A 23,008-nucleotide genomic window follows, 5' to 3' on the forward strand; every position below is an offset into this window, starting at 1 on the left:
TGCTTCTGGGCGGCTGAAGGTGTCTGGCGTAGTGACCACACGGTGGGGTTAGAACAGCTGCCCCCAGGCTCCGCCACTGGCTATGGTTTTATTTCAAAGTGCCCTCTTTATCACTTTTAGTGGTGAAGGTCTCCTTGGGATAGAGCTTGGATTTTCCTATTGATGACATCACTGGCTAGTGAGGAGGTTGCGATGGAAAATAGTTGGTAGCAAATTGAACTGCTCCTTTTTCCTTCCGTCCTCTGCCGAAAGGGGCTGTTTTCCAGTGGATTAAGGCCAGGATTGATTTTAAAGTGTGCAGTGTGTGCAGTCAACATAGTCCAGGCTGGCTTTGCCTATCGAGATAAACACCTATGCAGGCATAGATGCTTCCAGCTGTGGCCATGCTTTGCTTTGCAGAGATGTAGGATTTATACGATACGCAAATATGTATGAAACGCTCCCCACAGAGATCCCTGTACAGAGTGGATGTTTGACGCAGAACCTCCTTCTTTCCCCGCCGCACTCCTCAGGCAGCTGGGAAAGGGGCACAATGCTGCTCAATACGCCTGGGTCACCTCCTCTCCCCACGGGGGCATCCCCCGCACCCGCGGAGCCGTGCGCGTACAGAGCAGGGTGCGCGCCGCGGGGAGCGAACAGCAGACTGCGGACAGCCAATGGCGAGGCCAGGCCGAGGTGGCACCAAATTTCCCGCAGCCAATCGGCTCGCGAGGGGGAAGGGAAAGAAAAAAAAAGAAGAAGAAGGAGAAAAAAAAAAAAAAAAAAAAAAAAAAAAGGCAGGCACCATGAGAGAGCCTGGCCCTCGCCATCCTCCTCTTCCTCAGCATCCTTGCCCCCGCCCTCCGCCCCGCCTCCCCTCCCGGGCACGCCGACAGCGGGGCCCCCGCCGCGACTGCCCGCCGGCCGCGCTGACCCTGCGCATCTCAGCCACGGGCAGGGGGTCACTGGGAGGCCGGGGCGCGGAGAGCCAGCCCCGCCAAGCGAGCAGCCCCGCTTAAATACCTCCGCGCCTGCCGCACCCCAGCCGCACAACTCGCCGACCCGGGGTCCGACAAAAGCCACCCTCCTCCCGCCGTCGCCGCCGGGGACCTGAGCGCCGCCGTTCCGCCGCCGAGCATCAGAGACAGGGACGACCCATGCCTGCGCACTTAATGCAGGAGGAGGTAAGCAGGGGACTACCGGTGGGCCGTGGGGGTGCGAGTGCTTTGTCTTCCCCTCGCCTCTTCCTCCTTCAGCTCCGCGGCTCCGGCAGTGCTGCTCTGCCGCAGTCGTGGGGGGAAAGCGCTGGGCATCCACGCGTGTCCGTGCAGCACACGCACACATTTGTGTGCCTTCTCTGTGCCACATCTCAGTCAGGAGGCGGATTCTTTCGGTGCTATCTGAAGACATCGTCCAAGCTTCTTGAGCAGCGGTCGCGCCACCGGGGCTGACTCCCCGCGGAGTCAGCTCTCGGATGGACTGCGCATAAAATCCAGGTTTCTCTGGAAAACATCGCCTCAGCGCGCTTGCTAGGGCTGCTCAGGAAGGTCTTTTGTGCTGAGCGTTCGTGGCGGGTTTGGCAGTGCTGTGATATTTTTTCCTCTTGTGTTAATTAATGTTTTTATAGGGAAGGGCTTTCATTCACAGCGTTTGTAAGCAAATTTTGCAGCAGGGAGAGTCTGTAGGACAGACGCAAGGTGAAAACGGCCAGCAGCCCAGATGGAAGAATGTCTGTGTCTGCATTGCCTGAGCCAAGCAAAGGCACAGTGGGGATACTGCCCATTTTTGGCATAAGCAGGTCTGAGTAACAACCCAGCACCTGGAAGATGCCTACAGCTGTTGAATCTCGAGAGATTGCCTTTTAAAAAAAAATTGCCTCTCCTGGCAGCCATCCTTTGCCTGAGGGGAGGCAGGGACTGATTCTGGTGTTCTGCTATCACATCTCATCCTTACCTCTTCTGCCTCTGATGAGGAGTGGAGTGTTAGATCTCAGACCCACTCTCTTGCCTATCGAGACCATGAGGAGCCTACCCAGGTAATTTCGTGCAGGTGCTGTGATCTTCCAGGGATGCTGTGATGCAAAGAACTTTATTCCTCTCCAACTCGAAATGGCTGCCAAGGGCAGCATGCTCAGACTATGTTTCATGATCTTGATGAGTATTTCAGGGCATAACCCAGAGGCTGGAAAGAATCCTGTCCCTGGGTCACGTTGGGTATACTCAAATGTAGTGGACCTGAGACTCAGTGCTCTGGGGCCTCTAGGCTATACCCAGTGCTACAGCCTTTGAGACGCAGTTGGTTGTATAAGATGGCTGGGTGCCAGGCTCACCTATAGCATGTTCAGTGCTGGTAGGGTGTGGGCAGGGGTTGGAAATGGGGGAATGCATCTGTTCTGCAGATGAGAGCTGCAAACCCATTGAGAAATGAGGGGGAGCCTATGAAAATATTTCAGTTGGCCTACTCCCCCTCTCAAGACCCCCAGATCAATTCCCATCTCATACTCTTCATTAGGAACCACTGGAGCCAGTACAGCCTTAAGGGGATAGAAGTCTTCTTTTCTTTCCTCTTCACTTCCCTGGTCTCCATGTAAATAGCTGTTTATTCTCGCTCTTGGTCTCCCCCAAATCTGTGCTGATGGAGCTATATTTCACAGCATCTTTATAGCCCTTTTGATTTAAGGTTAGTTTGCATGCAAGAAATAACAAGTTCAGCTATGTCAGTGTAATTCCAGCATCATAGGTATGCTGGTGAAATTCCTCATGTGGCTACTGCTATTCTGGAAGAATATTTTTTTCCCTCTCATTTGTATTCTTTGTGCTTGCCCTCTTCCTCCTCTGTCCTTGTGTAACTTTGACATTGACGTAAGCTGTCTCTGAGTAGAAAAATGCAACTCCAGCCCCACATTCTTACTTTGGAAGCAGCATGTCCATATGGGGAGCATTACTTGTCTAATTATACCACTAGGTCTCTGCTGGGAATTCTTCCTGCATAGACAAGTCTTAGGTCTTTTCGGTAGATTGTCTTCCAGCCAAGGAAGAAAATTGTACCTTCCTGACAAAATGCCGCATGAGAATATCTGACACTTTGGAATGGGCAGGATTTTTCTGTGCCTAATCTCTGGATTAGAAGACATTTCTCACAGCTCTTTTCTGGGGGATTTCCTTTTAATTCTCCAGCAGCTCAGAGCACAATTACCTCAAAATATTAATTAGGAAATCAGGTAGAGACAGCGTATAGGTGGCATCAAAGGGAGGCAGTCCTGAGCCCAACATTTGCCTGGGTTCAGAGATAGCAGCAGGATGCTTTGCATCCAGCTGGTTTTCCTTTCTAACCTTTGCTTCCAGAAGGTAAAACTTAGAACATTCCCTCTCCCTCTAAGAGAACATTTTACTTCACAAATATGGAGAATCTGTCAGCTTTGCCAACTACTCCCCAAAGGAAGGTATGTCTATAACCCTCCAGTTTCTACCCTTGGGAAAGGGAGGAGTTGGTGTGGCCACGTAAGCTGGCTGGCCTGATTTTAATGCCTCCTTCAGGAAACTAGGCCATGGCAGAATGGTGGTCTTTTATTAATCCTGTGTGCCTGGGTGGGCATCTGCTGTTAATTCAGAAGAGGTTTCTACTGGGAAAGGAGTTCTCCTGGCCCTACCACTCCTGCCAGCTAGCCTTTATTGCCCTTTTGTACGTGAAAGCAATGGTGTAGGCAGCAGAGGGACATGTCCTTTGGCAGGTTCCTGGGAGGCAAGGGGATGGGGCAGCATGCCTTGGCACTCCTGGGCTTGAGCCCCATCAAGTGCTTGGGCTCAGGCCTGACAAAGCGCTGCAAGCACCAGCAAGCACATGGCTGTCATAATGGAAATGGAAATTGGTGATTCAGGGTTCAGTGACCTGCCTCATCAGGGTCAGTCCTGCCTGCCTCTTTCGTCATGCATGCCTGATGGGGCGTGCTGTCACTCAGCCAGGGCAAACAAGCATGTGTGTGGGACTGTTACGTCACAGTTACAGGAGGCAGCCGGGAGACAGGCTGAGCCACCTTGCTGCCTAAAACTTCCTCACTGCATGCTGGTGGCCTTGGCTCAGAGGATTGTCTTCCGGTACCTCAGTTTGCCTGTGGGTGTGAAGCAGGACAGGATAAGAGGCTTAGCAGCAGGCACAGGATAGGAGCTGTAGGTCTGTCTGGACGCACAGTTCTCAACTGCTTCTGTACACTTATCTCCAGATATGTCAGTCTTGCCACATCTGATCCTGGAAGGTGAGATAAGGAGACACCCCAGAGGAATCTTCTTGTGGATCTTCCTGATATTCCCTCAGTGATTTCCAGTGGGGTGACACAAAGAGGCAGAATATCAGGAGCAGCAGCCAAATGATTTATAATAAAACTGTGTTTCAGATCCTATTTTTCTCCCACCTCTTTGTTCAGTCACAATGTTTCCTTTATTGTTGTTATCTTATGTACTAAGCCCAGATAAATAAAACAATAAATCTGAAGGAAAAGTGAAATCCTTGCAGCCTGCAAATGATCTCATGAAAGCCACTGGTGGAAAAAAAGGATGGGATTTCAAGTCTTGGTCATTACTTTCTGTACCCTGTCTATTACTTACCTACTTTCCCCAGAAAGATCAGGCCCACTCTTTGTCTCAGATCATGACTCCATGGTGCCAGAGCAGGCTCTTCATAGTGCCAGGGACTCAGCTGAAAGAATGGAGCCTGCAAGGGAAACTTCAGGCCATGAGTCTTCGTACTGCCAGCCTAGCTGCTTGTGTTTCCATTCCATGGTGACCATCACTTCTTGTTTTGTTTTTCCTTTCTCAAAAATGTCCATTGCTGCCTCTCCAAGGATTTCTCCTCCACTTCGAGTGCCACCACTGCTGACACTGTCACCTCCCGAGCAACCAGGAATGGGGATGCCATCATGAAGAAGGACTTAATCAATCATGAGGACTTAGCAGGAGACCGGGGCATGATAGACGACATCTTCGATGAGACCTACAAGGAGAAGGAGGGTCCCAAACCCCCCTTTCGATACGTCTGGAGGAATATCATCCTCATGAGCCTGTTGCATCTAGGGGCCATATTCGGGTTGATGCTGATACCTTCTGCAAAGATCCAGACATTGGCATGGGGTAAGCACATTCTTCCATTTGTTTTCTGCCATCTTCAAACCCCACAGCTGCTGGGTGGTATTTTCTTAAGGCCCACAGATTCAGGATGGAGAAAGAAGGAAGTGGAGGTCTTCTGCTGGAAGAAGCTAGTCAGCCAGCCTCGTAGCAAGCTGTGGGAGCGCTTGCTAGTGTCACTTGTAAGGTCATGCATGGGAGGGAAGAATCTGGCAAGGAACTGCCTAGCTGCATAAAGGACAGACTTGAGTCATGTGCATTAGTGCTGAATTGGTGCAGCCTGAATGTGCAGCCATTTCTAAAGTGAAGCACAGAAAATGTTTGATGGAGTATTTTGATAGTCCCAGGAAGTGCTAGCAAGAGCACCTTAAAGGGTAGCTGACAAGGCAAGGTACAGAACATTATTTTACATGAGGCTGCTGCCCCAATGCAAAAACCATTCCTGTCCTTACCAAGGGAGACCAAATCCTGTGAAGCCTCCCTGTGTATGTGAGATGAAAAAGACAAAGCAGTTACACTAAAGATAAAAGTCAAGAATTAAATCTGAAGCTCAGGTCTTTTATCATTCTTTATAAAAGCACAGATTAGCCTCTGTCATCCCGGAACTAAGCCTGACAACTTTCAAAAAACAAATAAGCAGCTCTCCAGGCAGCAAATTCCAGTGGAAAGCACAACCCAGCAGAAGGTAGCTAGGCAAAGCTCCGCTTTCTCAGAGACCTTGCACTCGGTAGGAACCAAAGTTCTCCTTTGCTTAAAAAGCGGCTGGGCCAGATGCCCGGGCTGCAGGGGAGCTGTACTTTCCACAAGCCTTTGTGTGGACCCCTGGAGGAGTCAAGAAGCCAAACAGCTCCCAGAGGGGAGGTCAAGAGACTGTATCCAGTGCCTGCCTTCCTGTGAAACAGAGCGGCCTGAAATGAAAAGTGACAGTCTAATTCGAGACTCGCTAGCATGGCTTTTGGTTTCAGTGACGCTTCTGCAAGTCGCTAGCCAGGAGCAGCATTCTGGCTAGTCCACTTGTCCAGGGCTGAAGTGATCAACCTGATCTGTCATGCTCTCAAAGTTTGTCTTGTTGGCTGTGAGTGACAAGCATGACAGCTGAACCGGGAAAGAGAAGGCTCCCTGACCTTCAAGTCTGACTGTTTTCTTCCCAGACCATCTCAGTCTCTCACAGCTGCCTGTGAGAGGATGGGAAGATGAACATCACTGGAGGCCACACTATGTGGTCAGAGTCTGGCTACAGCATCTGTAACAGCAGAGGGACTGACGTGTACCTTGTGCAGTCAGCATAGCTTTCAGAGGGGCATTATGAAAGATGTTGCTGGGCCTTTGCCTTGCGAAAACTTTACAGGCTGCACTCTTACCCAAGGTGGCAGGGCTGGGCAGAACATTCAGCCTTGGCATGACCTTGGAGGAGTGCTTCAGGGCTCTCAGTCCTTTGTGTATCCCATCCCAAGGCTCTCAGCCTGAGGCTGCTAGAGAGCAGCTGCTGGCTTCTCTCACTTGCTGAGTTGACAGCCTGGGTCTTCCAACCCCAGCCAAGTATTCTCAGGGTACTGGGGCACGGAGGAGGAAAAAGGTGAATCCAGTTTACTGGTTTCATTGCAGGCTGTTCAGATGCACTGTAATTTTGAAATGCATCCAACCCTTCTCCTTTGAGCTCCCCTGAGATATGTAAGTGGGCTCCAGCATCCTCATCTAGGTTAATACTGCTTTGCATTCTGCAAATCTTACCCTAAACTGGTCTCTGAGGTCTTTGCAGCTGCATGTTTGTTTGTGATGTCTGTATGGCATTCATAGGAATCTGTCTTGCTTTTTACTCAATGCCAGTCCTTCATGCTTTTCTTTCAGTCCTCTGATGTGAAATGCGAGTTGCTTTTCTGTCACTGTGAGGCACTGTGAGATTCCTTGGTGGCTTCTGAAGTGACAGATGCTCTGGGAATGGGAGTACATGGAGTTTGGGGGAAATGCATTGTTCTGAACTGACTGAAGTGTGGAGTTGCTCCACACTGCTTCCTGTTCTGCATCCTTGGCACTCGTTATGAGAAAGGACTACCCTTCCTTGCACCCTGCAGCCAAGTCAGAGCTTTCTCCTGTAGTCCATTCTCCTTCAGTGCTGACTACAGTTGGGATACTGTGATTCTCCACAGTTCTGGCTTCTCAGCAAGGCTCCTTGTGCCTTCTTGCATTGCTCATTTCTCAGTTCATACCTTTCTTTAGCACATCCAAGGCATCTCAGTGACTTAGTGTTTTCCCAGGATGCTGTGGTAGCAAGGAAAGGCCCACGGCTCCTACTGTACACACAACAACAGAGCAGCAGAGACCCCAGCAGTTACCCCCAGCAACACACCATGGGCCTATGGCAGAACAACTCTCTCTGTGGTAGTTGTAGAGCTGCTGGTGGTTTTGCTTGTTTCTTTCTTTGTTTTTCATCTCATTCCTTTCTTAGGCTGTGTACATATAAAATTAATGTGACCTCAGATGTTCTTTGCTGTAATGCTACAGGGAGTTGCAGTGCCCGGTAGCTGATCTGCATTCTGTATTTTATGCCCTCTTCATCCAGGCCACTGTCTACTTGATGTTCCTGTCCCTCTGAAACCAGTTATATTGGTGACTGTGTCCTCTTTTGTTTTCAATTCTCTGTGTGCTAATTCCTCTTTGTCTCTCAAGCTCTCCAGCCCTGCCTTCATCATTGTTTGCTGTTCTGCGTTGCTGTGTGCATTGTATTCCCTGATCTCTTTCTGGTACAGAGCTTCCCAGAAAAGCTGGGATTGTTGATCAGGTGAGAGCTCACCATAATGAGAGCCCTCGAAGCCCTTCCAGCACTATGACTTTCTAGCCAGCTTCTCTTTTATGTGCCATGTTCTCCACTGCAGTTGACACAAAGTCTTACACAGTCTTTACAGGGATCACAGGCAGTTTTCACAGCATTTGCTGAACAGCATAGAGACTAAGTCTGGAAGGGCAGGACGCAAAGGTGACTGGCAGCTTCTTATCTAACTTCTTTAAGCCTTCTTGGAAATATGATTTACAGGTTGTCTTCCTGGCTCTCAGGTGCAGCAGAGTGACAGTATTTGTATTAATTCCTCTTGGCCTGGTGAACAAAGTCTATAAAACAGTGATGGTTCCTCTATATGGTGCTCTAACAATACCTTAGCTTTCTGCAATGACAGCAGTGACAGAGACATGGGTAGATACCATTTCTTTGTTGCTGCTGCATCATATTTGGATCAAGGAGCATCTTGATGGAGAATTTAAGCAGTTCTGATAGCCAGAAAACCTCATCTAGTAGTGCTTCCAGGGGTGTGTCCAGCAAAACATTTGCAGGAGTTTTTTGTTGCTTTCCCATCAAGACGACTGCTGCCACCACCTCTGCCTCTGACCTCTCCAGGCCTAACTATCAGGTGCAACGTGGGAAGCTATGTTTTAGCAACAGTAGCTTCTGTTGCTCTCCTAAATAACTCTTCCTTTATGCAGCCTACCCGTTTCCTTGCTCTTGCTGCATTTCTCCTGAGAGTAATGCAACCTACCCGACTAGCAGGACTGGAAGGCAAGGAAGGAACAGTCTGGAGCTGTAGTTTTCCTTTGCCATGAACAGAAGCCCAGGGACACCTGCTGGAACAGGGACACTTCTTCATGTAAACATAATTTGTGTTGACTGCAAGAGAACACACCCTTAGCACATTCTTGGCTACTCTTCATAACTTGAGGTCTGAATCTGGGCCCTGAAGAGGTAGAGGCTGGCGAGTCATACAGACATGATTGAATCTGTAATGTTTTCAGTTTAATTTTTAGAGCAGTGAGTGCATATTACTAGCAGTGGTCATAATTCTTTGTATTCCAGATGAATGGGTCATTGGGAACATTACCTGTGAGTTGACAATCAAAGCATAGTGTGGCAGATGACTCTGAAACCTCAGCTGATGGAGCATCTAAATCCTTTAGTTTGGGGCAGCAGCGCGGGGCAGCAGCGCAGGGCAGCTGTGAAAATCTGTGCTACTTTATTTCACCTTCTCTACTGTCTTTCCAATTTCATTCCTAGTAGATGATCTTGGAAGAGCTTTCCTTCTTCCTGTGAGATACTGATTCCCTGCCTGTGTCATGATTGTCACTGTACCTGTTTGTGGGTGTGAACCCTCTGAATCACTAGGGTGCTGGGTTCTTCTGTTTTCCATCAGGCTTTTCAGTCTTACTGTCCAGATTCCATCACTGTTAAAACAACTCTTAGGTATGGCTGATTAAGCTGATAGTCCCCAGTTAGGGTTTGGGCTTTTGTGAGTCTGGGTGCCATGTATGCACAGAATGAGAATTGACTCCTTTCTCAAAGAAATTATCTGCTCCTTAGATAAACTACAGCTGCTGTCTACAGGCAAGAGGCAAGGCAGCATGGAATTATAATTAGAGAGTTGTGGCCATTGTAACATCCTGGGATGCAGCTCCAAGAGAAGTCAACATGAGCTGCTGAGGTTCATTGGCTTTGGATGAAGGCTGTGACTGTTCTGTGCCAGGGTACTGAAAAGCTGTGGGTACTCTTCCAAATTTGTAACAAAAACTTTCAGGCAAAGCTACTCAAAAGGAAGTACTGGGTTGTCTGGTTACTGGGTCTGTCACTATCCCCATCGTTTCTCTTTTGTGATTCCTTGCACATGCTGGCATGTCTTTGTTGATGGTGTCATCTTTTGTAGGGGGGGCAGTAGTAGCCACAGGACAATTCTGAGAACTGCCTCTGAAAGAGATGAAGATATGCTTCCTTCTTGCAAAGATTAAATGCCACAGTCACTTTGCTAGAGGCTCTTTAGCCAAAAAATTCCCTGTCAGCATGCAAGGATTCACCACAGGTGGAAGTCTAAACTCAGGGCAATAAACAGGATCTATACTCACCCAATTTAGCATTTATTTTCTAGTGCTATTGAAGATCATGAAAGACTGCATGTATCATTTATGTCCCCAGTGCAGCATTAACTCATTACTCTTTGCCCCACAGTGGAGAGCTAGGCTCTTTCCCTAGCAAGTTGCCCCAAACATCCATTACAAGTTTATCATGGACTCCATGTGGTATTTTTCCTTGGCTCCTCCAAGAGTCTGCAGAGGACCTGAGAGACAGGATGCAGGATGCTGCTCTGAGGCTTACAGTGCATATGGGAGCAGGCAAGAAGGCCAAGGGAGAAGATGAAGATAGGAAGTCATGGTCAGATCAGCAGACAGGGCTGGCATCCACAGCAGGATGGAAGTGAGAAGGCTTAATGCAAGTTTAGGGGTCCAGAGTAGGATGTTTAATCAGCTGAGACTGGCTTTAAGCAGGTAAGTTTGTAACATAGAAAAACAAACAAAAAAAAGTGACGGAAGAGGGAGCAGGAGATGAGAGGAAAGAAAGCCTGGATTATTTTGAATGAAACAACAGCACAACAATGCCTTGTATATGTCTCAGATTTCTGATTCTAAACAGGTTTCTGGCAGAGAATCTGTTGTCTGGGTTAAATCCAGGCTTGATTAGAGCCATTTGGCTAGGCTGGATGGTATTGTCAAGCGTACCAGTGATTCCTGTCTGTGGGTTTACACATAGCAATAAGGAGCTGTTTTCATGACTGAGGCAGTTGGCTGAAATCTGCAAACTCATCTAAGGAAAGCATTTCCCCTGGGAAACTGGAAGACGGTATCCTTCCCTCAGTGGACTGAAGCTGTATTAGTTGACCTATGCACAAATATGCCAGCTTCCCTCTCAGTATCTGAGCTTGCAAGACAAACCAGCTCTTGAACTCCTTCTGGTTTTCTGCCAGACTTCCTGACTTCTGCTAACTCTTCCTAGAGAATTACTTACTTTTCAGATACAATTTTCTTCTTACTCCCTGCATCCTAGTGGGGCCTGCTATTGGGGTCTTTTTCTCTGGTTTAGTTTAGTTCTAGAAAAAGATTTTGGAACCCCTCTTAAATTCCAGTGGTCCCAGGAGAGCATACAGGAACACACAGACCAAGGGAGACATAAACATGTGATGCAGGGGGAGAGTGATTTTTTTTTACTAGCTGCCAGAGAAGTAAGGAATTCCATCTGACCTCTGTGGAGAGGGAATGCATGAAGAAATCTTGAAAGTCAACTGGCCCAGCAACATCTGCTTCTGCCATGGACACAGATGAGAATGACTTATTGGGTTTGGAGTTTCCTTCTGCACATGGTGCAAGAGCTGAGCAGAGGAGGGGATCAAAAACGCCCTGGGAATGGGAGCCTCTGAGCAGATTTAAAGTCAGTGGTGGAGCCAAAGGTGAAGCCCAAGCTTCAATGGGATAGTCATTTAGATCTTTTTCCAGACAGCTTTGCTTAGAAAGGGAGCAGAAGAGAAAACTAACCTTGGGCTTGACTTGTCCTCTTGAAGAACTATAAGATCCTCTACCACCTCTAGGCAAAATGGATGCAAAAGAGAGTTAGTGAGAAGTGAGATAGGAAAGCAAGATGCTTGATTGTCTAGAGTGGGAGGAAAGGGGAAAGCTGTACACTGGTGGACTGTAGAGCTGTTACCAGAGGGCTATGTGGAAACCTTTGCCTTGTGTGATTTTGACAGTCTTGAATGTGACATGATACTATACTTTTGGTAAGTCTTATAAGGAGGAGACTCTCCCCTTGTCCAAGATTAAGTGATTTGCCCCACATTGCTTAGGAAGCCTGCGGTAGCTTAGGCACCCTCACGTTGATTTTTCATGCTCCAGTCTGTACTTTCCACAGGTTTCTCTCTTGCTTCTTCAGTGTTGGGGTAAGGCCTGCCCTCATGTTACTCTGCCTGAGACTTTGCTGCAAGCTGACTTGCTCTAACTGCTTCAACACCTTCTTTTCCTTTCCAGCCCTTCTGTGTTTTGTGGTGAGTGCTCTAGGGATAACAGCTGGAGCTCACCGCCTCTGGAGCCATCGGTCCTACAAAGCCACGCTGCCCCTGCGGATCTTCCTGACTATTGCAAACTCTGTGGCCTTCCAGGTAAGCACCTCTTCAAGACACCACTGATCCTCAGAAGAAAGTGCTTCTCTGAATCCCTGTCTCAGATATGGCACAAAAACTGATGGAGAGGCTCCTCTGTCCTGCTACATCTCACTAGGAAACATCCTGCTCTTTACATCCAACACTGCAATGCTTAAGTCCATCCTATTGTCATCACCTTGTGCAGAAACAAACTGGGTGGGAGAGGACTGCTGGCCAAGACCAGGGGCTGGAAGGCTCTCCAAAGCAGGAATGTATGTTTCCCTCGAGGTGTGGTCTCCCTGTGCTTGCTTGAGGTCCTGTGAAAGAGGTGTGGGAGTGCTAAGTGCTCTCCTGGTGCTGCCTCACCCTTCTTTTGCTGCATGGTTGATAAGGGGGGAAACATCTGCAAGGCCTATGAAGCCAGACTATATAGACTATCTTTGCTGCTGCAGAAAGATGAAGAACTTGATGAAATTATGCAATTAGAGGGGTTCTCCTCTGGTTTTTGAGTGGTACTTAGGAATAACCTTGTTAAAAGTCACATCAGTGGCTTCCAGAGAGTCATCTCAGGTCAGTGATGTTTCAATGAAGGAAGGGTTGGGCCCATTCAGAGCGGCACAAGTGACTGCAGGCAGCTGATAAACACCTCAGGTTATTGCCTAACCACTCATGAGACCACTTCACAGTCCACAAAGTAAACTATCCAGGAAGTCCTTTAGGGACTGTAGAAAGTAGAAGAGATGGCCCTTTAGAAGAAGTCAGAGTGAAACCCCAAATTGATAGGACAAGGAAAAAGAAAAATCCTGGTGGTCTCTCAGGTTTGCTTCTGTTTGGCAGCTCTACCAGCACTCCAGCTGTACTTGAAGAAACTTGATTATGTGCAGGAAGTACTCAGAAGGGTAGCAGGGTGCAGCACTTCGGCACAAGAAAGTGAACAGAAAAGCATCAGTGTTGTGCCCGTCAGTAATTTTCCAGCTGAGATGTAGGGGACGGGTACAGCCCAAGGGGATCAGATATTTTAGACATTATCTTCCTTTCCCCCTCTCTGTAGCCATAAAAGGTATCACTTAATTGTGATTGTATAATCAGAACAGGGTGGAGATGGAGGGGTTTTAGCCTTGAAAAAACTTTAAAACACTATTTGCTTTTTTTGTACTCTATTAGTACCAAACCAGTCTTTCATGAGGAGAGGGAAGAGCCCAGATATAGATTCCAGCTACTGTTCTAGCACTCAGCAAGGGAATGAGGTGCTGTGTATTGACTGAAGCCATACAAAGACCATTTTTTCACAGGGTTATAGGGCAGAGAGAGAAAGAATTTGCTGAGCTTTTGCTGTAGGGGATAGGAATAGACAAAGATGAGAGACAGACAGATATTTCAGCTTCAATAGGAACTAATCCAAGTTCTACTGAAAATTCAGTAACATTCTTCATGGATTTATTCTTTTTTAATACTTTTCAATGAAATCAAGACTAAGTTTATTTTCAATTTATGTTATTCCTGTTAACGGCAACAGCTCTAAGACAAGAGCTTTGAAGACCAGAGAAGACTAGAGACTATCTTCTCTGAGATCATTCAGAAAATGCCTGTCAGCCGCTCAGAGACCTGTGGCTTCTCATTTCAGAGAATCTGGGAATTCTGCCCCTAGTCAGCCCCTCCACCAGCAAGACTAGGCAGCTTGAGCAGAGCAGAAGCTCTCCTGGTTGTAGCCTGTATCTGGAAATTCCTGAGCAAGAAGGCATTCTCCTTTGCTTGCTGATCCAGAAAGCCATGATTTTTAAACAGCATCGCAGCTACAGGTGGTCCCAAGGAAGGGTCTGTAGAAAAGTTAACATGATAATGTTTGGGTCAAGATGCTGGCTTTTCAGCTTTGAGACTCCTGATTTGTGTGTGTTCACAGGGTCTGGTGGATGAGGTGGTACTGCATTGCAACTGTATGCAGCACACGGTCTCTTTCCTAATTTGTGCCTCCTGCCTCCAGCAGAAGCATTTCCAGGATATAGGGAAAGCTCATTCAGACGTGCAGACTATCAGGTTTCAGGCTGGGCATTCTCATGTCACAGGAATGTGAAAAAGATTTTGTGTCACAGCATGGTACTGGATGTATTTCTCTGCTTCCTAGATAGGGAAGGCAGCTGGGCCACCCTCGTTGCAGGGCAAAGCTGAGTGACTGGATGCTGGCTAGGATCAGCAATCGTTACTGATATTTCAAGGCACTCAGAATTTAGCTGGAAGTAAGACAGCAGCTCCCAGTATTTGGAAGCAAGTGACAGTTGAATCCTGCTCTATGTCTATCATTGCCTTATTGTGTAGCCTGTAGGTAAATCATTTTATCTCAATTGAAGGAGCAGTGGTAACAGCACTTGAGATGGACTTAAGGCATTGTGTCTCTGCTACAGGCTTCCTTTATGGATAAATCACCTGGGCTTTCCAGGAATGAAACAGGGATGATTATGCTGCTTCCTTACCTTCAAGGTGTTTCAGGAAAAGTCCTATGTATTTAGGTGACTAAGGAGCCTCTTGTGTAATGCAGACAGTAGAGGCATGCTTAGATCTCTGTTCCGTGTTTTCTAGGATGGTGTAGTATGTGGCTTTAAATACACCAAACCTTGCTGTAAAGGAACGAGCACAGACTTTAAAATCCATTCTTAAAACTGGACAAACCAGTCCTTTCTTAATCCAAATGATGAAACCTTTGACATTTTCCAAACTGTATTGATTCTGCATCTTAAACAGAACAGTTATCAGACTGAAGGAAGGTATTTTTGGTAACTGCCATCGAAATTATGTGATTATTTTACTTTATTTCTAAAGAGAGGCCTGTTCAATTTCCAGTGAAACACCAAAAAAAGTTAAAGAAACTTCACCTCCAAGTTAAACAGATCTGATTTGGCAATCCCAGGAAAAGCAAGGCAGGCTGACCCGTGGAAAATGTCAGGGCAAAGGGAAGGGACAAGTCGATCAATCCTAGCTGGCACGTTGTAGGGACGGGGACAAGACACCAACAAGAGCTGACAGTGTGAGGGAGGAGGCACTGCCTGGCCAATGAAGGTTGGCTATTGCAGGGGTAGAGGAACAGGCTGAGTAATCAAAGCCTGGGATGCTGTAGAGGATGTGCAAACCGGAGTCTAAAGTTAGCCAATTAAAAAAACTCAAAACAAACAAACAAATTAAAAAAAAAAAAAGCAAAAGAAAAAAAAAAAACACCAAAAACCAGAGAAGAGGCAGCCCACCAAAGAAGCAGATTTCAAAGAAAATGTAAATGGTTCAGCACAGCCCCAACCTTTGTTTTAAAAGCCAACCCCCCTAAAAACCCAGCAAAGGATAAAATGTCTGATATGAGGTCAGGTCAGTGAGATTTGGTAGTGTAAATGTCCCATGCCCTTCGGTTAATTTGAAGGGTACATCTGCAGCCCTGGCCCTAAGTCTCCACTCCTGTTGCTTTGCAGAATGATATCTACGAGTGGGTCAGGGACCACCGCGTCCATCACAAGTTCTCTGAGACAGATGCGGACCCACACAATGCCATGCGTGGCTTCTTCTTCTCCCACATTGGCTGGCTGCTGGTGCGCAAGCACCCGGACGTCATAGAGAAGGGCCAGAAGCTGGACCTGAGCGACATAAAGGCTGACAAAGTGGTGATGTTCCAGCGAAGGTGAGCGGTGGGGTCAGCCCCATGCAGAGCCATGTGGAGGGAGCATGGATCCTCCAAATGGGCCAGGGACCTCAAATGCCTTTGATGGAGCATGAAGAGCATCTCACGTGAGAAATGTGATCTGCCCAAGGCTTTGATGTGCAATGAAATGTGAGAAACGAGCTATGCCTCTCTTATAGGAAGTATTCAGTAGCTAGTGCTACTTCCAGCTCTCCCACACCTCTTTCTTGCCCACCTGCCTTGTAGCATCCAGCTAGTAGTGGGCTGAGTGTCCCATCACAAAGCACCTCCACACCTGCCAGCCCACAGCCCAGGTGCTGCTTTGCCTGGCCTAGAGCCGACCCATGAGTTCTTTCAGGCTGTCTTTGGAGATGTCACGGTTTAGACTTCTAGGCTATGTCTGTGCCCCTCTCCCATCAGTCTCCCAGAAACAGTGTTGTGAAAGAGGATTTGAAAATGGAAAGGCAGTAACTGGGACAGACAGTCTTGATTCACTAGTGCCTCTTGGCTAAGGTTTCTGTCAGTTGTCTAAGGCTTTACTGGGAGTGATACCCAGAGGAGATGTAAGCCTGTCACCAGGGCTGCAGGGATGGGGGACTGAACCCAAATAGTAAGCACCCTCACCTGGGAGGTCCCTAGTTGAGTGTCAGATGAACCAAACAAGGTTTATGGCTTACCTTCATTTTTTGCCTGGGATTTTTCTTGTGGGATGTCAGAGTGGTTCAGCTTCCACTACTACCATCCCTCTAGTGTAAGAGACCCTCTATGCTCATCTGTTTGGTGGCACAAATATTATTTGCATTTCTTGATAGGATGTTTTGGTAGTCAGGGCCAAGTCTGCAAGGAAGGGTTGCAGCACTGGGCCAGAGCCAGAAGAGGGACCTTCTGTGGGACTCTGTAAGCATGGGGTTCCCTTTATGTGGACCAATATAACTGAAAAGCAAATGGCAGATGAAGTCAAAAGCAGCAGCTGGTTCCTGGACTCATGATGATGCTTTGTGCACATATAAGATTGGGGCAGGGAGAGCAGGACTTTAGGTGGAGTCTTCTGCGTGGTGAAAAGACTTGAGAGCCTGCAGGCATGGGTTCTGCACATCCAGAGCCAAAGCTGCTGGTCTCAGGGGTGAGGTATTTCTGCACCTGATTTTTCCCTGTATAGCTGTGCATGAATCCTCCAAAAACAGGACTGAACCAGCCCTTCCTGTCCTGCCTCTGCCACTGGGTGCTTTCCTCATGACCACTTCCTTTCTAGGTTCTACAAGCCCTCGGTGGTGTTGCTGTGCTTCACTCTGCCCACTGTAGTGCCCTGGTACTTCTGGGATGAATCCATCATCATCAGCTTCTTCATTCCAGCCATCCTGCGCTACACTGTAGGGCTCAATGCCACTTGGCTAGTGAACAGTGCTGCTCATATGTTTGGCAACCGGCCATATGATCAGAACATCAACCCACGGGAGAACCCCCTGGTCAGCCTAGGAGCTCTAGGTACGTTCAGCATCCATGTCTTTTTCTGCAGGTAGATTGTAGAGCGGGGACTGAGCCTTATGGCTGCGTTTGCTTCTAGGAATTTCTGCAAATCCAGGTGTTCCCATTTGCCCCTGCAAGCTTCTCCTCCAGCCTTTTTATCTAGGGGTGTTTCCTAGGGCTGGCCAGTGAGTACATGGGGGCAGCAGGGTTATCAGGTCCCACCAGCCTCTCTCCAGGCTGTAAAGGACTGTGCTACACTTAGCACCTCCTTATCTCAATAGCGATGAGCGATGTTTTATTTACCCAGATCAAAGGTCTCTCTGCCCTGATGCCAGACAAAAACGCATGGTGCAGTCTCTGCTTATCTGTGTTAGATTTGTCGACATGAAAACCAGCAGATGTACATCTGAATGTGTTCTCAGGGCAGCTGGCGATTTTGAGGGTACTTGAGGATGAGACAAGCCAGGTCATCTCGTGTTTTCCTGAAATTTTGGGAACTCAGGAAAGTACACACTAGACTGAGCATCTGCCCTGATCTGTTGTCTGAAGCCCAAGTCCTCAGCTGGTTTGCATCACTACTTCACTGGGGTTGCACTGTTTTCCAGTAGTGCTGGGAAGGATCCAGGGGGATATGCTCATGGATTTTTTTGTAGGAAGGGATTTGAACCATAGAGACTCAGGGAGCAGGAATCCAGGTGATGTCACTGAATGACTGAGCATTGAATCCAGCACTGACAGTGTCTGGAGCAGAGGGTTGCTGGCAGCTGTAGATCACTTAGTACATGTCTGCATTATGTCCTCTGTGAAGACAGGCTGCAAGAGTTGGGGTTGTCCAGCCTGGAGAAAAGAAGGCTCCAGGGAGACCTTATAGCAGCTTTCCAATAGCTGATGGGGGCCTACAAGAAAGCCGGGGAGGGACTTTTCACAAGGGCTTATAGTGCTAGGATGAGGGAGAATGTCCCTAAGCTGGAAGATTTAGACTGGATGTTAAGAAGAAAATCTTTAATGAGGGTGGTGAGACACTGGAACAGGTTACCCAAGAAAGTAGTGGATGCCCTCTCCCATGAAGTGTTCAAGGCCAGGCTGGACAGTGCCTTGAACAACTTGGTCTAGTGGAAGGTGACCCTGCTTGTGTCAGGTGATTTTTAAGGTCTCTTCCAACAGAACCATTTTGATTCTTCCCACCTGGAAATGCCCTTTGGATTTGACATTAAGACTGCCTGTGTTGTAGGAGTACAGATTGGCCTGGCTTGTGAGGGACTTGCTAGCTGGTAGCTCAACCAATACTAGAAGGTTTCTCATGATGGCAGAGGAAAAACCGTTAGAATTGGTGTGCTAGTGCAGTCAGTGGGCCAGGGTCTTTCTCATTTCTTTGCCACATGATTGTTTTCCTCTGAAGCAGCATAGGGCCTCTGTGACTCTCATTGCCTCATTTAGGCCAGTCTGGACATGCTGGACCATGCTTAGATAAGATGGGGGAGATTGTAGAGAGGTGAAGTTGGGCTGAAGAGGAGAGATGAGCCTGGATTCAATCCAGAGCCTGTTTCAGGAATGTGGTGCTTTGAGCCAAGATAAAGGGACCATCACCTAGAGCTCGGTGATATCCTCTCCCTTGTCATATTTTACAGGAGAAGGCTTCCACAACTACCATCACACCTTTCCCTACGACTACTCTACCAGTGAGTTTGGCTGGCGCTTCAACTTAACCACAGCCTTCATTGACCTCATGTGCCTCCTGGGCCTGGCCAGTGATCGCAAGAAGGTCTCCAAGGAGGTCATCATGGCTCGGAAATTGCGGACTGGAGATGGAAGTCATAAGAGTGGCTGAGTTCCCACTCCTCTTCACACATAACATCCACACCTCTCCTTCCTCCTTTTTTTCTCCTTTTCCCTTCCTTACCCCTCTGAACACGCTGGACAAAGGTGTAATGTTCTGTTTACTAACTACTGAATAATGCTACCAGTTTGCTTCAGATAATGAGTTTTAACTCCCCTCCCATGCTGTATTTTATGTGATGTATTTAAGATCTAGGACTCTGCCTTTTTAATACAAGGCCACTCCTTTCCCTCCTCTCCTTTTACTTTCCATTCATTCTTTCATTGCTCAACCCCATCTCCCACTTTCCATTGTCCCAGTCTCTTCCTGGCAACAGAGCTGGTAGGAAGCAGACCAGGGAAGCCCACTGTAGCCAGCTATGTACCATGGAGTTAAGGGAAGCCTGTACCAGCCAGCTCATGAGTTGAGCCAAAGTCAGTGACCTTTGCCTCACCACCTAATCCCCAAAATTTCTTCTCCTGTCCCTCGTACTTTCTCAAGGGCTGCAGAAAGACGTGGAATGGCTAAGATTCTCTCCCCAGGAAAAGCAGCCAGAAGGAGCATTTTCTCTTTCCAAAATGCTAAGTGTTCTGCCACCACACAGCCACTCTGGTTGGAAAGAGGAATGCCCCCAGACTCAAAACTCCAGCCAGGCCTACTGGTGTCTTAGGTGGGTCTAGTGTTTGCAGCAAGTACTGGAGGGGGAAGCCTTGGTGGCCTTATCATCTCCTCCCTCTGATATCAAAGCCTCCCTCCCTGCATGGCCTGCGTGCCCCTTGCTACCAGGAACTGAAGGCAGAGCTCAGCTTCAGGCTCCTTTGGAGAGCTACACTGAGAAGGGGGATAAATGGAGGGGTGTGTCACTAGCTGGTGTGGGGCAGCACCACCCCAGAGTGGTTTTGTTCACTGTCACTGATGATATTTTTGTCATCAAACAGGACTTTGCCAAAACGGAGAGGGGAAGATGTAAACCAACTGCTTTATGTACTGGAGGAAGAGGGTCCCTGCTGGGTGCAGGCAGATGTCTTGGTGTCCATGCCTGCCCTTTAGACCCACATCCTGTGTTGAGTCCAGAGACAAGGCAAGGGACTACCTGCAGGCATAGGGAAAGGGTGAGAAAGTCTGCAGAAGCAGGTCTCTCCACTCAGGCGATTAACAAGTGCCTGAGAGACACCGAGGCAAGGCCAGGTGGCACCAGAAGCTCGAGGGAGTCGAGACCTCCGAGATACTGCTGCCAGTATAGGCTGCCTCCATGATTTACTGTCCCACTGGGCAGTATGCCATTCCCTGCTCCTCTGATGGAGCATGAAAGGGAGGTGAAAACAGATCCACATTAGTTTCTTAGCTTGTCTCTCAGCCCTCTCAGTAAGCCATCTCGCCACCTCAGTTCTTTGCTGGCAAGGCAGGCAGCAAGGGCGGCTGAGCCTGCAGAAAGGTCAGTTACATCACTGCGCCCATGTGGGCACACAGCTGAGTGTGTTCTGGGGAAACAAGTCCCGGTGGGTGTTTCCTGCAAGTTGCAGACTGCAGCTTGAATTCAGGCAATGGGTTAGGTTCTAAGCATCATGGCCCCTCACTCCTCACTAGGCCAAACGTGCTTTTCTCCCCCCTTAACTATCTCCGTTATTACTAATTATTAGTTGTAGTAATAGTGTTGGTTTTGTTGCTTAAATGCATCAAATAGAGTTGGAGTAAAGCACAAGAGGTGGCCAGAACAAGGTGATGTTGGAGTAGGGTTCACAGTGTCTCCCTTAGTCAGGCAGGCCAGGGAGGGCAGAGACAGAGCAGACGCCAGCTTCCCCGCCTCAGCTCTGCCATGCAGCAGGCAGGCAGCCTTCACAGGAACAAGTCTCTGCAGCTGCACTTTCTACTGCTGCTGTGAAACTCACCAGGAGCCAGGACAGCTCTGTGATGATCTCATTAACAAGAGCTCTTGTTACTCTGAAAAGAAGCCCTTCTCCTCTCCTTTCTCCTCCGTGACACCACTATGGCCTTGTTATTGCTCAGCAATGGGATCCTTTGAGGTTTTAAGCTATCAGAAGCAATGTCATTTCCAGGCAAGAGGCACAACGGGAGAAATGGGAGTCTTTCAGCTCTCTGTGTTGGAAAACTGGCGTCCTTAATGCTTGTGACTACCTGGGGGCTTGCTGGGGCTAAAAGGGTTGTGGCTAGAATTGTATCCCACCAGGTTAAAAAAGAAAGAAAAAGCCCTCCAAAAAGACCAATGCTGGTAGCTCTGTAATTGCAGGCTGACTTTGCTCTAGTCTAAGCCCTTTTGAAGTCATAAAAGTCTCCAGAGAGGATGAATTTGCTCCAGCCAGTAGTTTGAAAGGGGTGTGGAGAGGCAAGAAGGTGAGAATGATTTCTTCGCTCATGGTGCCCTTACAGTGTTGTGTGACATACCCTACGGTAGAGAAGCATGCTGTGACATGCTGCAATATTTCACATCCTCTCAGCAGGGAAGCTGAGTTTGACATCAAGGGTTCCTTTCAAATTTCAAGTGCTGATTCAGGTCCAGAATCTGGAATTAGGGTGGAAGCTGAGGAGCAGTAACCAAACAGTCCTGGTGTTTGCCTAGTCACTTTAAAGGTAGATTGGCAAATATCTCTGGGTGCCTTAAATCTTTCTTTAATATACATAGGAGTATTGACAGCTATTTGCCATATTTTTTTTCTTTCTTTTTCTGCATTATGAACATTCGAGGGGTTTCTTAATTATTTAATTGCCTACATCAAACTGTGGGTGCAGGTGATTTTGAATGTACTTGAGTTAGAATTTTTGTTAGATTAAGAAACAGATACAACACTTTAAGTAGAACTTTGTTTGAGATATATATATATACCTATAAATATATATATATATATATTTTTGGTGGCATGTTTGTATCCTGGATGCGTCGTCTGTATGTTTAGCTTAAATGAGTCCGTGGGGTGGGAACAGAGAAGGCAGCAGTGGGACCTCATGGCTGGAGCAGCCATTCTCCTGGGACATGTTCCCAGCTTAGCTACTCACTTACTATGTAACTGGGTACAAAGTCACTTAAAAACTCTCTGTGCCTCAATTTCCCTACCTGTGAGAGGGACTTCTGCCCTGCCTTCCAGGGGCTCACTGCCGAGTGGCTGAGCACAGAGGAGGAAGGTGTAGGTAGCACACGCACACCACTGCTGGCAGAAGTATGGACTGGTTTGTTTTCCAAAACCATTCCCAGCCCCACTGGTATTGTGAAGAGCAGATGTCCAAGTGTTGGGTGTTTAGGGAAGGATTGGAAAGTTGAATCTGCACGTTGTCTAAGCTCTGTCACTGTTGAAATGTGAGTAGGATACGGTTTTTCACAGCTTAGGGATTTCTGCATAGTTGTAGTAGTATCTCTGTTTTGTGTACTGGAAAAGGAAAAAAAAACTTTTTGAAATAATTTCTACTAATATGGAAACAGATATTTGGTTGTGCTGATCTGAAATCTTATTTGTTCATAATAAAAACATTACTTTAAAACTTGTCAGAGTGATGACATCGCAGGCTGCACTGCGTGGTTAAGCATGCGAGACTTCATCTGGATCGAGACTGCCATGTGTTGCCATTTCCAAAGCCTCCTCCCTTCTATGAAACCCAGGGACAAAACCTCTGTCTCTTTAAGAGCCATGAATGAACGGATTATAATGGCTTTCATACACCAGCACGGCCCGGGGTGGGCACGCCCCGCCACGGCTGCCCCCGTGCCGCGGGGTTACTGCAGGTTAATTCCAGCCGCGGCCTCTCGCCAGGGCCTTGCGGCTGCCGGATACACATGCGGCATAACACGTAACCGCGGCAGCACAGCTCCCCAGCCAGGCCGGCCTGCCACCGCGCAGGGGGAATTTGCCTCCCGCAACAGTGCGCATCCCTGCTCTCTCCACCCCTTTTGCAACTGGGGGAAGTGAAAGGAGAAGAGGGAAATCCCCGCCCCAAATCTCGGATGTCAGCTTCCCTGCTCCCCCACCCAACCACTTCTTGAACATTTGATCCTGGCGTCGAGTAACGCCGTCTCTGCCTGACA

At 48.0% G+C, this 23,008-nt stretch overlaps 1 protein-coding gene across 1 annotated transcript; it reads left to right on the forward strand.

Moving 5' to 3' along the window:
* The first annotated feature begins 780 nt into the window (after positions 1-780).
* Positions 781-22,467, forward strand: SCD (stearoyl-CoA desaturase). The gene is made up of 6 exons (XM_064144810.1): positions 781-1,163; positions 4,817-5,102; positions 11,925-12,055; positions 15,487-15,692; positions 16,945-17,177; positions 18,788-22,467. Exons 1-6 carry the CDS (start codon positions 1,137-1,139, stop codon positions 18,985-18,987), a joined length of 1,083 nt encoding a protein of 360 aa, XP_064000880.1. The 5' UTR covers positions 781-1,136; the 3' UTR covers positions 18,988-22,467.
* The last annotated feature ends 541 nt before the right edge of the window (positions 22,468-23,008 follow it).

This window comes from Pogoniulus pusillus, chromosome 6, assembly GCF_015220805.1.
Source record: "Pogoniulus pusillus isolate bPogPus1 chromosome 6, bPogPus1.pri, whole genome shotgun sequence".
Lineage (NCBI taxonomy): Eukaryota > Metazoa > Chordata > Aves > Piciformes > Lybiidae > Pogoniulus > Pogoniulus pusillus.